This window comes from Delphinapterus leucas, chromosome 11, assembly GCF_059928025.1.
Source record: "Delphinapterus leucas isolate spDelLeu-1000000601 "Yukka" chromosome 11, BTC_Dleu_Yukka2, whole genome shotgun sequence".
In the NCBI taxonomy this organism is placed as follows: Eukaryota; Metazoa; Chordata; class Mammalia; order Artiodactyla; family Monodontidae; genus Delphinapterus; species Delphinapterus leucas.
Window position 1 is genome coordinate 1,995,406 of NC_143139.1, and position 13,062 is coordinate 2,008,467.

Consider the following 13,062-nt stretch of genomic DNA (forward strand, 5'->3'; position numbering starts at 1 on the left):
TATCTGTGTGTGTTTAGGACGGAGGAAACCCTCCATCTTCCGAGCATGCTTCCTTAATTTACTGTTACCGCCCAACCCGTGGCTTGAGAGAGGCGGCAGCTGCCTTAGCAACTGGAACCCCCTTCAAGCCCCCATGCTCTCCTGTGCGGCCCGCATTCCTAGTATGAGGTCCCCCAAGTCCTGACTGCCCCCCATTGCCCTCCCCGCACTGTGTGGCCTCGCCCTCATTGGGGAAGACGTTAGAGCGACCAGCGGGGCAGCCTGGACGGGCCTGGGCTGGTGCTGCCGGTACTGTACCCTTCGTTCAGAGCAGCTTTACTGGTACAATTTACGCACCAGGAAACCCGCCCGTTGTGAGCGTGTGACCTGCGATCTCCAGTAAAAGTCCAGAGTTGTGCAACCATCACCCCCGCCTAGTTTCAGAACTCATCCATCACCTGCAGGGTGTTTTAAAGACCACAGCCCCTCACCTCCAGCCCGGAGGGCATCCAGTGACACCCTGCTCTCCAGCCCGGAGGGGTGGGACCAGCAGCCCTCGGTCACCCAGCGCGCCCACCTGTACAGCCCCTGGTGGCCCTTCTCATCCTCCCGGACTCGAGGTGAGGGGCCGTCTCTGGGGCTAAGATGACAGCCTCCACCTCGGTGCCTTGGGCCAGAGCTGACCCAAAGCATCACTGGCTTCCAAACGCCCCGGATTGTTTTTCTAAGTGCGCAGCCACAGGGTTCTGGGGAGGACCGGGGGGGGGGGGGCGGTGACACTCGGAGCAGAAGTAGCACCACTGGAAGAGGCTCCTGCTTTGCTAGGGGCCCTTTGGGACACCCCTCTTGTATTTCTTTTGACACAGCAAAGAGGTCCTGCCTGTTAAGAGACAAGGTCACGCCTCAGCAGGCCGCGTGGATTGGGCCGGTGCTCTGGTTGCCGTGTCATCACTAGGCCTGAGGGCCGGCTCCGGAGCCTGACCCCACGTGCAACCCAGGCTCACTGTGACAACCAGGCGACGGCCGTGAAGTCTAAACGGGCATCGGACGGACTGCCTGACGGGGCCAAAAAAAAATGTCAAAGGCCAAAAAGCAGAAGAACTGACTCTCCCGTGACATCACAAGAAGCCGGTGACAGCAGAAGGCGGCCCGGTTCCCTCCTGCTTCTTCCAGAAACTATCACCAGACAGTCCCGTGTCACCAGAGGAAGCAGCCAATGACGGCGGAAGATGTGCTTTTTGGGGGTCACGTGAGAAGCTTTGGTGTCCTGGTAGGGGAGAGGAGAGGGGCAGGGCTTCCCCCCAAGCCTGCAGCCGAGGCATCCTGGGGCGTCCGGCTCTGCCAGCTGCATTCCAAGGCTCTCCTCCCATGCCCAGACGGCGCAAAGGCCTTTGTGATGACTTCACGCTCAGCCCAAAGTAAACACCCTCCACACTTTTTCCATGGACACATTCTAACCCGACACTGCCAGCACCGGCCTCCCCACCAACCAGATGGAAAGCCGCCTTTCCCAAGAACGAAAACCTTTCTAACTAAATAGTACATCTCGGCTGCAAAAGCAAACTTTCCTAAAAGCTTCCTAGAAATTACTTCCCGTGCACCGATCCCACATGTCACCTGAGCAAACGTCACCAGCGGAACGAAGGCCCTGGAAACAAACACGATGGAGGATCCACAAGGCACACTCGCTCCCGCAAACACCTGCCCTGCAAGGCTGCAGGTGTGCTGAGCACCCCCAGGCCGCCGCCCAGAGCTCACACTCACGTGCGCCCTGCTCACAACCACCTGACTGCAACAGTATCTGTCAAAACAGGCTGACATAAGACAGGTGCCCATTTGAATAAAGAGCTAGAGCCCTCGGGATCCAAGCTCGGCTGGCTTTTGAACCATCAAACACGTTCCAGCTTGAATCCGCGTGATCCAAGCTCAGGCCTCCGCCGACTCGGAAATGCAGATGCAACAGTGCACTTACCAGGTTGGAGTTGGTGGCGTTGGAGTCGTCCTCTGGAAAGGGAATATAGATCGCTAGGGCCACACAGTTGGCAAAAATAGTCAGTAAAATAATGATTTCAAATGGCCTGGGAAGGGAGTTAAGGAAGTTAATGCCACGGAAGCACCAGTGAGACAAACATACACAGATAGATGTTTCAAAACGGAATCAAAGATTCATCGAAGCTTGTTTAAACAATACATTCCAAGCCCCTTGTATCCTGAAAAGGAACATATGCCTTGTTAAGTGCTTCTAATGGGCCCCGCCAACATTTTCCCTAATATGTCAAATGCAGTGGAGGCCAGGCGCGTGCCAGAGTAAACACAGGTTTCTAAAACTTTTTTCCCTTCTTTTATTTATTTAGATTTGCCCTGGACTTCATTTTCCCTCATGTGTGCTCAGGGCTGCTTTGAAAGATTGAGGCCTGCTCCAGCCAGGGCTCGCCACCCCCAGAGGCCCGCACCGGGGCCCGACAGAGCTTGGCGGGGGAGAGGGGGGCCCCCTGGGATTCAAGGCAGAGACTCGACTCGAAGACGTTTCAATGACATCTGGAGATAGGATTTTCAATCTTTTAACTTTAAATTTCGAGTCTGTTTTTTCTTCCTCCTTATTCTCTGCTTGCAAAGAGCCAGAAGGTGGCCAGGGGCTCCGGACGCCCAGGAGCACGGCAGTGTGTGTCGTGCACGCAGGGGACGGCAGCTCCACGCAGGGGCCCAGAGCCTCTTCAGTCTGCAGAGGCCCTGCCTGCGATGAGGTGGCCTGTGTCCCAGGGCCTCCTGACTTGCCCGCGGGTTGTGCCGGGCGCTGGAGGGGATAAGCCAAGGTTCGCCCCCAGCCCCCAGCAATCAGGGAGGTCCTTGTGCCCGGATTTTCTGCACCAAAATATCAGGGCAGACATGTTCTCGAGAGAAAAATGAGCAACTGTGATAACAGCCCTTCTACCCTGCACCCTGAACTAAAGGCCAGAGAAGGGGGCTTCAGAGGAAGGGCCCGGTTCATGCCCTTCCAGCCCCAGCTCCCCACCTCCCAACACGGCCACGTTTCCACCCTAGTCTGTGGAGCCTCACAGGAGGAGGTAGAGAAGGAGGATGGCCATTCCTGGAGACAGGGACCACCTCCATCTCCAGGGAAACCTGCACTCACAAAGCTAACGAATCCTGAAACAGGAAGAGGCCTTGGAGATGGTCTGGTCCAAACTCCCAAGGCCCAGACAGCCTGAGGAACGTTCCCGAGACCCACATCAGGCACTGACCAGCCAGGACCAGAACCCATACCTGTGCCCACCGAGTCCACTGTCCACTCCTCTGGCACGGACGGCCCCAGACCTGTGTCATCAGGGCAGCTCGGGGCCTGGAAGGAAGCGGTGATTCTCCAGTCCAGGGCCTCCCGGCTACAGATGCCCTCGGCCCCAAGGGCAGAGCTAGGGGTCCACTCACCCAGCGTGCCCCACAGACACTGCCGTTGTCTGCGTGTGCCTTGGTGTCCAGAAGACGGCCTGCAGTACACTGCCCAGCCCCCCAGCTGGACAGACACAGAAAATAAAACCACCTGTCTCAGACCCGAGCTGGCCAACAGCAGAGCCAGGTCCGAACCAGAGCTTCTGACTCAACTTTTCCAACAGGCCATGATGCCCCTTGAGCTGGCCGAGGACGCGTGGTGAAGATGGGATGCTGGCCGGGGGGACGGCCAGGAGCTGACGCTGACCGAGAGCGCCCCCCGGGCCAGGCCCTGCTCTGACCACACTACCCACACTCCGGAGGGGTGGACAGTTATCACCCCGCTTCTACACGGGGAAGCCGAGGCACAGAAAGTGAGATGTCAACTTGCCCAGAGTCACATGGCTTGGGGTAGGATGGGGTCAGACCAGAGAGTCTGGCTACGGAGTCTGAGTCTGTCAGGAACATTCTATGCTGATCCACTCCGAAGTCACCCTAAGCGTTTTTAGGAAGCTGGTTCTTTTAGACCTCCTCCCACACGGCCTCCTCCCTCCCACCCTGTCCCCACCTGCTCGGCAAAGCGACACTCAGCCCCAGGCTGGCAGCTTCGTTCCCATCACCTGGCCCTTGTGGTCACCCCCCCAGGGCAAGAGCACCTCAGCTCAACTGAGCCAGACCTCAAAGTCAGCCTGTCACCCTCCCAGGTTGGTGACGGCTAAGCCCAGGGTGTCTCCGGCTCTGTTGCTCACCCCCAATTTCAGGCTCTCCATCCATCACCTTATGGTAAATTTCGGGGCTACTGCTGGGGAAGAGAAGGTGCGAAGAAACCACTCAGGCACGAAACAACTCTGCAACGTGGAGAAGCCCACTGTGGGCTGGCTGTTCAGGCCCAGGTCGGGTCCCCGTGTGTCCCAGCCGGGCTGGGTGGCATCCTCTAGACATCCTCCAGTGTGTTCTCTTCTATACTCTGGGCTCACGGGGAGCAGGCCGCGTGGACCGTGGATTTGGATTCGGGGCACCTGGATCTGAATCTCAGCTCTGCCGGTTGCCAGCGGCGTGGTGTGGGCGAGTTCAGCTCCCCCAGGCCCCCCGCCCCCTGGCCCCTCGGCCCTGACTGAGCGTCTGTGACAGCAGCCCAGCGGGGCCCCCCAAGCCCAGCCTCTCACCCGGTCACCCGGAAAGCGGACACCTCGGCCTTGGGAGCCCTGCCTGGCTCTGCAGCTGCACTGGGCTCGGGCGCCTCCTCTCAAGTGCCCTTGGACTTAAGGGCTCAGGCACTGACGGAACTAACATCTCCTTTTACCTTTCATCCATCCCCAAGACCTCTAAATCTTTCCATGCAAAGTCATAACTGAAACCCAGCCCTCCATCCTGAACCCCGGAGACGTGGCAGCCCTGCCCAAGTGGATTCTTACCAGAAAGACACCCGGCACTAAGTCCCAGGCCCTAGTCCGGCCCGTGTGACCTACGGGCACTGCGTCATCACGGGAAGTCAGGGCGCACCCACTGATGGCTGGGAGCCTTTCCATCTCCCCTCCCCACTATTCCCGGCGGGAAGGGGCCGGCGCTTGCACCGAGAGCCGCCCTTCCAAGCCACTTCCCCTGCAGGCCTTGCTCACGGGGTTCCGCGGACAGGGGTTCTGCGTTACACCCTCAGGCCGGCGCTCTCCACTTCAGCTGCACCTGGAGAGCTTAGCCAGGCCTGGGTGGAGCTCAGACACCTGTGCTTTGTCCCAGCTCCCCAGGTGACGCTGATGTGCCCCAAGGCTGAGAAACACTGAGCCACGCCCGAGCGCCGACCCTCTCGTCTCTCCCGGGTCCTGCAGCCTCGAGCAGGAGGTCCCGCATCTGCGCCAGTCCCACAGCTCGGGAGGAGGAGGGGGGTCTGGGGTGCAACGCTGTCAACCCCACACATCAGTGGGTCCTGGGCAAGCTCAGCCCGGAGAGGGGATACTTGCCTACCCCTTAGGCTTGTTTTCTCAAATGCTGCTTATTATATAAAAAAACAACCCCCAGGGAGCTGGTTATACAAGCAGATTCCTGGGCCCCATCCCCAGAGACTCTGACTCGAGGCTGGGTAGGGCCTAGAACTCTGCATTCAGACAGCGCCCTGGCGACAGATGCCGCAGGTCTGAGAGCCATCTGCTGGCCCCGCACACAAAGGATACTTCCACTCGACGATGCTGATGCACGCCCTCCGGACGGGGTTCCTGAGGGTCAGGCAGAGCAGGGCACGGGGCGGGCGGGTGGCCATCGTGCTGCCCTGTTTCTTGGGCTTCCCGTACTGCTGCCGCTTCCGCTGCGTGGAGCTGACCGTGGAGATGGTGGCGTTGCCAGCGCTGCCCATCAGCTTGGCCTGCCGGGCCGCGTCAATGGCTGCCTGCCAGGACAGGGCGGCCCCCGGTGTGGGGATGTGCTCAGGTGCCAGCCCCGCGGCCGCGTTGGCATTCATGTTGGCATGAGCCGGGCGTGGGCTCCCATAGCTGGGACCTGCAGGAGAGAACAGGGGACAGCGGTCACTGGGAGGAAAACAGGAGAGCTTGTGATGTGCTCTGGATCCCAGGCTCACAATTTTTTTTTTGAAGTCTCATTTCAACCACAATTCAAAAAGAGACATGTACCACAATGTTCACTGCAGCTCTATTTACAACAGCCAGGACACAGAAGCAACCTAAGTGTCCATCGACAGATGAATGGATAAAGAAGATGTGGCACATATACACAATGGAATATTACTCAGCCATAAAAAGAAAGAAATTGAGTTACTTGTAGTGAGGTGGATGGACCTAGAGTCTGTCCTACAGAGTGAAGTAAGTCAGCAAGAGAAAAACAAATACTGTGAGCCAACATATGTATATGGCATCTAAAAAAAAAAAAAATGGTTCTGATGAACCTAGTTGCAGGGCAGGAATAAAGAGGTAGACGTAGAGAATGGACGTGAGGACACGGGGTGGGAGGGAGAAGCTGGGGCAAAGTAAGAGTAGCATCGACATAGATGCACTACCAAATGTAAAACAGTTAGCTAGTAGGAAGCAGCCGCATAGCACAGGGAGATCAGCTCGGTGCTTTGTGACCACCTAGAGAGGTGGGTTAAGGAGGGTGGGAGGGAGGCTCCAGAGGGAGGGGATATGGGGACATATGTATGCATGTGGCTGATTCGCTTTGCTGTACAACAGAAACTAACACAGTGTTGTGAAGCAATTTTGCTCCAATAAAGATCTATTAAAAACAATGTCCTATTTCAAACCATTGCAGGAGCCAGGGAGGCGGCACATGGAAACGTCAGTGTGTGATGCTGGGAATCTGCTCTGGTCCTAGTTCAGTCTAGGTCAGCTGTGTGACCTTGGATACATCACACCCCTCATTTTAGGTGAACAAGACACGAGATGTATTGCATTACAACCTTTACGGACCTCAGAAACAGTGAGCGGAGGATGTAGAAAAAGACAAATATGCAATGCAACACATGTCAATTAAAATACATACTTGTAAGAACACATACAAATAAAGTAGAAGGGAACGGTTGTTTATGGAAGGTGAGGCGGAAAATGAGAATAGGCGCATGGGGACAGAAAAGAAGAATGAATGAATGAATGAGAGCCACTGCACGAATCAATGCTAACAAACGGACAATGAATTGAAGGGTATAATTTACTCAAATCTCTGCACCTAAGTTCCAAAAAATAAAAGTAAGTCTGATAAATGAAGGGGATGGACCCAAACAAGGTCACATCCAGGTACCTCAAACCCATGTGGCGATGGGAGTTGTTGGATAGGAGGGCGGGGGGCTGTGATGGTTTTGAATCAGGAGCTCCTCTGACATGCTCCCATTGAGAAATAGGATCTATGCGCCCTCCTCCTGACAAAGGGTTGGCCTCTTGTGACCGTTCTGACTGGTAAAGTTTAGCGGAGGTGACAGCAGAGATCACTTCCAAGGCTAGGTCGAAAACTCGCAACACCAGCCCTGGGCCGCCATGCTGTGAGGAAGCCCAGCCAGCCAACGTGGGGTTGGGGGATGGGCATCCCAGCCAGCCCCCGGCTGCTCCAGCCGCCGCCTGACTGCAACCCCACGACGACACCCCAAGCCAGAACAGCCCAGCGAGAACTTCCTGAACTCCCGACCCGCAGAAACTGGGAGACAGCACCGTGTTTGCTGCAGAAAGCCACTTGTCTTCGGTGACTCATTACGCAGCGTTGGGTATCTGGCAAAGGGCACTGTGTGTAGTGGGGGTGACCAGAAAGAAGGAAACCTGGGTAGGAACCAGTGAAATCCAGCATAGAAACATCTGCATGGCTCTGGTCTAAAGGCAACAGAAGCCTCCAAGACTGTCCCTATGACACGGCGCGTGTCTGGTGGGTTCTCCCCCATCTGCTTGGCGGGCACCTCACCCCAGAATCCTACAAGACTTACCAAGGGATCAGCTCAGCCTGGGCCCCAGATCAGACACGTGACCTTGAGGCTGGCCGGCTGGGCAGGTGCCACAGGGTCAGGAGATGCCACAGAGAGTGGGGTGATTACTGTGGGCGGAGAGCCTTGCATCTGGAGGCCACTTCAGTCACCTGGGAGACTGTGGCTGGAGCCCAACCAGTGGCACGAATGTCACCTGCAAGCCTCCCCCACCACCACGATGACCCTCTTCTCTGCTTCGTGTACACAAGGCTCCTCCAGGGAAGCTGCTGGCCCAGGACACACTGCCTCGTGGGGCCCTTCTCTCTCCTCCCTGCCACGCGCTGGGTCCAGATGAACACTTGGTGCCTCACCCAGTCCCCTCCCCCCAGCACACATCCTGGGCTCGTCCTTCTAGGTTAGACCTTCAAGGCAACTTTTGCTGCTGGTGTGACCCCTCAGCCCCGCCGCCGGCCCTGTCCACGATGGGGGCCAGTGCAGAGATGAGCACACGACTCAGCTTAGCCTCAGAACCCAGACACACTCCATCCTAGAAACAGGCTCTGAAAACCACCAGGCACCTGCATCCAGCCACACCTGATGCCCGCCTCACCCTGAGCTTCCCAGTTTTATTCCTTAGGTAACTTCGCTTAAGCTAGTTTGAACTGGATTTCTGTCCCTTGCAACCAAAAGAGAACGAATACGCTTGCTCGTACCTGCCTGGGCTGTCATTCCTCCCAGCTTCCAAAGTCTATGTCCCTTCCATCGTCACACCAGTGACACACGGTAAGTTTCCAGTTTTATGCCAACTGACCGACGTGACCACCAAAACGCTGTACCTCAAGGATTCTGGGACTTTTCTGAGCACGAGAGAAAGGTGACAGATTCATGATGTCTGCCGGGGGCACGAGAGGGAGGGGGACGACATCACAGGTGTGCGCTTCCCACCCCACAGGACCCCAAGATGAGCACTTCGGGTCCACTTAGGTACCAGCTGCTGCCACCTCCCTGTCCGCTGACAGCCGCCTCCGGCACCGTCGCCATGTGGTCCCCGTGGCACTGGAGCCCCACCGCCACTGCTGGGCCTCGTCCTCAGTTCACGGCCTGTCCCCGACCCGACACCAGCTCCATGTCACCATCTAGGACGTCGGGAGCCGGAGGACCCAGCCCTTCCCACCGGGGGTCTCATCTGTCACGCACCTGCCGCCGTCCTCCCTGTGTGTCTGAAGCCTAAAGCAAGTGAGGCCCCGCGAGGCCGGGCCTTTGCCTTTCTTATGGGAGCCCCAAGGAAAGGACGCGAAGCCTCCAGGCGCCTGCAGCACGAGCGGCGCCGTGACAGCCAGTCAGGTGAGTGTCCCCACCACACACGAGGGCGAGGGCGCCGTACTCGCTGGAGGACGAGCTCCTCCTGGGGTTCACGGCCTGACGGTGAAGGGGCTGCACTTCTGACCCCAAGAACACCCTCCGTGTCTGAGGCGATCTTCACGGGGCAGCGCCCACCACACCACCCGCCCCGGGGCCTCCGGGATGGAGGCGGATGGACAGACGTGCTGCCCTGGACCGAGCGGGTCCGGCGTGGCCGGATCGCGTGTCTCATTAGCTTCACCGGCGAGGGGTCCGACCCTAAGCTTGCCCGTTTGATCTGTGGGAAACCACCTTCCTTCCTAGGCCCCCGGTCTGGCCATGACCATGCTGAACAGCCTCTGCTGGAGCTCCTGGGCCGGCCGTCCTCTTCCCTCGCGTCAGGAAAGCGGCCCTGGCTCCACCCTGCCGGACTGTCCGGGTCTCCGCGGTTCTCTCCTGACACGAGGCCTCGACACCACCCCCTCCCGCAGACCCTGGCGGCCACATCCCGTCGCTCCCGGAACGCCTGGACGAAGTGTGAAGACGAAGGCGGGAAGCGGCCGACAAGAGCTGACGTCATCACCGCCAAGGCCGGGCCGGGTGCATCCCGGGGCCCCGAGGCAGCGAGACCCGGAAAGCCTGGCCTGGGGGGGCTAACTTCAGAGCCACCCAAGCCTTGGGTGATGACCTTATTTATACTGTGAGCCGTTCCCAGAGCAGTGGGACCTCTCGGGAGAGGTCCATCTGGAGAAGCACATACGGATAAGCCCGTGGGGAAAAGTGGAATGTCAACCTCTCCCCAGCCAGAGGGCAAGAAAACAACCTTCAGTATTTCGGTCCTGGCAGCCCAAGCACTGCTGCAGCCTGTGACATAACGAAGGGCACAGTAAACACAGACACACACACACACACACACACACACACACACACACACACGAGAGACAGGTGTGGCCCCTCGGGCTGGCCTCCATCCAGGCTGTACCTCAAGGCCCAGCTCAACCTCTCCTATCACAAGTGACTGTCCCCCACGCCCTGGGACGACTCCCACCCAGGCATGAGGCTCTCAGGACCCCTAGGACCCCCGTGACAAGAGGACACAGTGATCCATGAATGGCAGGAATGGCAAAGCTCCATCTCAGGCCCCGTGCTGGCAGATCCGGAGCAGAGCTAGGGAGGAAGGGAAGCAGCTCTGTGTCTCTGACGGCTCTGACGGCTTCGGTTAGCAGGAAATAAGCACCCGACGCAAAGAGACCAATTTTCAAATTATAAAGCTGATTCAAAGCTTGGTCCCCTGGCTGCCAGCTGAAAAGATGCCACCGTCTAAGTCTGCGCTGGCTCTGCCTTCCTGGACGATCTGCACGAGCCCAGGGCGGCGGCTCAGCAGACCAGGCTGCACACACAGGTGGGCACCCACCGCAGACGCCTTCCTTGTATGGGAGAAAGTTGACTCGCACTCGTGAAACGGCTCCGCTCCCCTGGGCAGCTCCCCAGTCCGCACACACGGGCTGCTGCTCCAATGGACCAGGACGAGGCACCGGTCGGCCTTAGCACAGGCTGATCTGCCAGGGTCCAAGCCAGGAGATGAACTCAGGACTTAGGCTCCCCGGGGGCCCCTGCGAGGGAGGCGTGGTGCTGGGACCTGGAGCTGCTCTGGGATGAAATCGAGTGACTTTCTTTCATCTGCGTCCATCCATGCACCTGCCCCAGGGCCACGTCCCAGAAGAGGCCCAGTATCTGCCTGATAAGGCTCGGATGATGACGACGTCATGACGAGGGTGACCTGGGAAAGCGCGGGGATCAGTCCGTCGGAGCCCGAGAGGACGAGCTTTCCCAGGCTCCCTGCTGACTTCTCTGCTGTGACCTCCAGGGAGCACTCCGGAGGAAGAGGCTGTGAGAAACGATGTCTATCTCCGGTGCCACTGGCCTGGTCCCGGCCACCACCCATGTCTTGCCCCGGATGCTGCAGAAGCCCTGCCATTTCCCCCACTTCTCCTGCCCGTCCCCAGTCCAATCTCCATGCAGCAGCCAGACTGACCTTTCAGAAATACAGGTTATGAATCAGGCCCTGTCGTCCTCCCAGTCAAATCTCTTCGCAGTCCAGACTCTGCCACGGGCTGTGGGCCTGCAGGGGCAGCCCTGCCTGCTTCTCGGAACTTCCTCTCTCTCGGCCTGGTCCAGGCACGCCTGCCGTCCTGGCCCCGTTTCACTCAGACAAGCTCAGTCCTTGTCTGCCCCAGGACCTTTGCATGTACTCAGCATGCGGTTCCCCCTGCTCCCTGCTTGGGAATTCCTTCGCCAATCCCCTCCCGACCCCACAGTGTAAACGGGCAGACCTCCAACCCCGGCGGCCAGCGTGACCCTCCCCATCTCCCTTCCACATTATCCCTCAGTAGAGAAGCCCAACCGCCTGGCACGAGAAAGGGACCCCCGGTTAGCCATGTGTGTGTAAGGGGTTCAGGGCTACAGGCCGGCTTCATGAGCACGACCTCCCCCTTTCGCCTCAGTACATTCAGCGGTGCAGAGGGGGTGTCTCCCGGCAGCCAGGCTTTGTACACACAGCACAACCTCGGCTCATTTATGGAGATGAGAAGCAATCGTGTAGCACCAAGGACATGCTTTCTCTTGGGCCGGGTGCGTCCTGAGGGCTTTGCAGATGCCCGCAGTGACCAGGGGCCTCCGTTCCCTTTAAGAGCGAAGCAGCCGACCTGAAACAGAAAGCGAGCTTTCTCTGCCCATGAAAGGCCAAATGAGCAGCCAGCAGGAGACCATTAATCTTCTCCATCTAGTGCGTTTACTGAGATAGCCAGGCGCTCACACGGGGAGGATGCCGTCTGGGCTCAGACGACAGCTGAGGCCCGGGCCATCGCAGCCGGGTGTGCTCCCCCAGGGAAGGCTGGGGTCCCGCTCAGCCCCGGGCGGACTGCCGGACCGACTAACTCAGAAGCCATCCCCCCTCCTCCTCTGCGCGCTCCTGTCCCGCAGAGGCTGGACACACTTTCCAACCTCCCCGTGGCCAGAATGGCGCGGCTGTGAGGTCAGCCAGGTCAAGGCCTGAAATGAAGCTACGTCCGGTGGGGAGGGTGTCCGTACCACTACTCTCGCTCTGTAGAGACAGAAAGCCTCTGGCGATGGCTTCCTGGCGCCCAGACCTCGGATAAGGTGCTGTGATCCTCAGCGCAGTACCGCCCAGATCCACTTCCTGAAGATCCCAGAGTCCCAGTCCTCTTAGCGATCCAGCTCTGCCGTGTGGTCCTAGGAGCAGTCCCGGGGCCTCGCCTACTGCCTGCTCTCCCAAACCTTCCAGTCGCTTTGTAAACCTTTAAATTACTGTATTAAGTATTCATCCTCGTAAAACGGCTACGGCAGTGTCTGTTGTAGGTCTGAACCTTGACCAACACGGGCAGGCTACAGCAGCGCTGTCCTAAGGAACTTCTACAATGATGGAGACGCTCCATAATTCTGGGGTGTCCAACGTGGTACCCACCAGGCACTGGCTTTAAGCACTGGACAGGAGTTAGTGCAACTGAGGAACTACACTTTGAATTGTATTAATATTTAATTTCAGGTAATTTACATTTAAGTACCCTCACGTGGCTAGGAGCCACACTGTGGACGGCACACGTCTACATTTAAAGAGGAGTCGTGGGCTTCCCTGGTGGCGCAGTGGTTGGGGGTCTGCCTGCCGATGCAGGGGACACGGGTTCGTGCCCCGGTCCGGGAAGATCCCACGTGCCGCGGAGCGGCTGGGCCCGTGAGCCATGGCCACTGAGCCTGCGCGTCTGGAGCCTGTGCTCCGCAACGGGAGAGGCCACAACAGCGAGAGGCCCATGTACCACAAAAAAAAAAAAAAAAAAAAAAAAAAAGCAACCAAGACCTGATTCAGAGGCTGCTGGGTGGGTGGATTTTCTGATCAGGAAATAACCCCT

The 13,062-nt window shown here is 58.2% G+C and overlaps 1 protein-coding gene across 1 annotated transcript in view; it reads right to left on the reverse strand.

The window, feature by feature from the left end:
• Positions 1-6,680, reverse strand: part of CACNA1C (calcium voltage-gated channel subunit alpha1 C) — a 422,079-nt gene extending 415,399 nt beyond the window's left edge. The window contains exons 1-3 of the mRNA XM_089920067.1: positions 6,653-6,680; positions 5,574-5,895; positions 1,952-2,057 (exon numbers count right to left, since the gene is read on the reverse strand). Of these exons, the coding sequence (XP_089776193.1) occupies positions 1,952-2,057; positions 5,574-5,895; positions 6,653-6,680 (456 nt within the window). The remainder of the gene's footprint in view (positions 1-1,951; positions 2,058-5,573; positions 5,896-6,652) is intronic.
• Between the last annotated feature and the right edge of the window lie 6,382 nt (positions 6,681-13,062).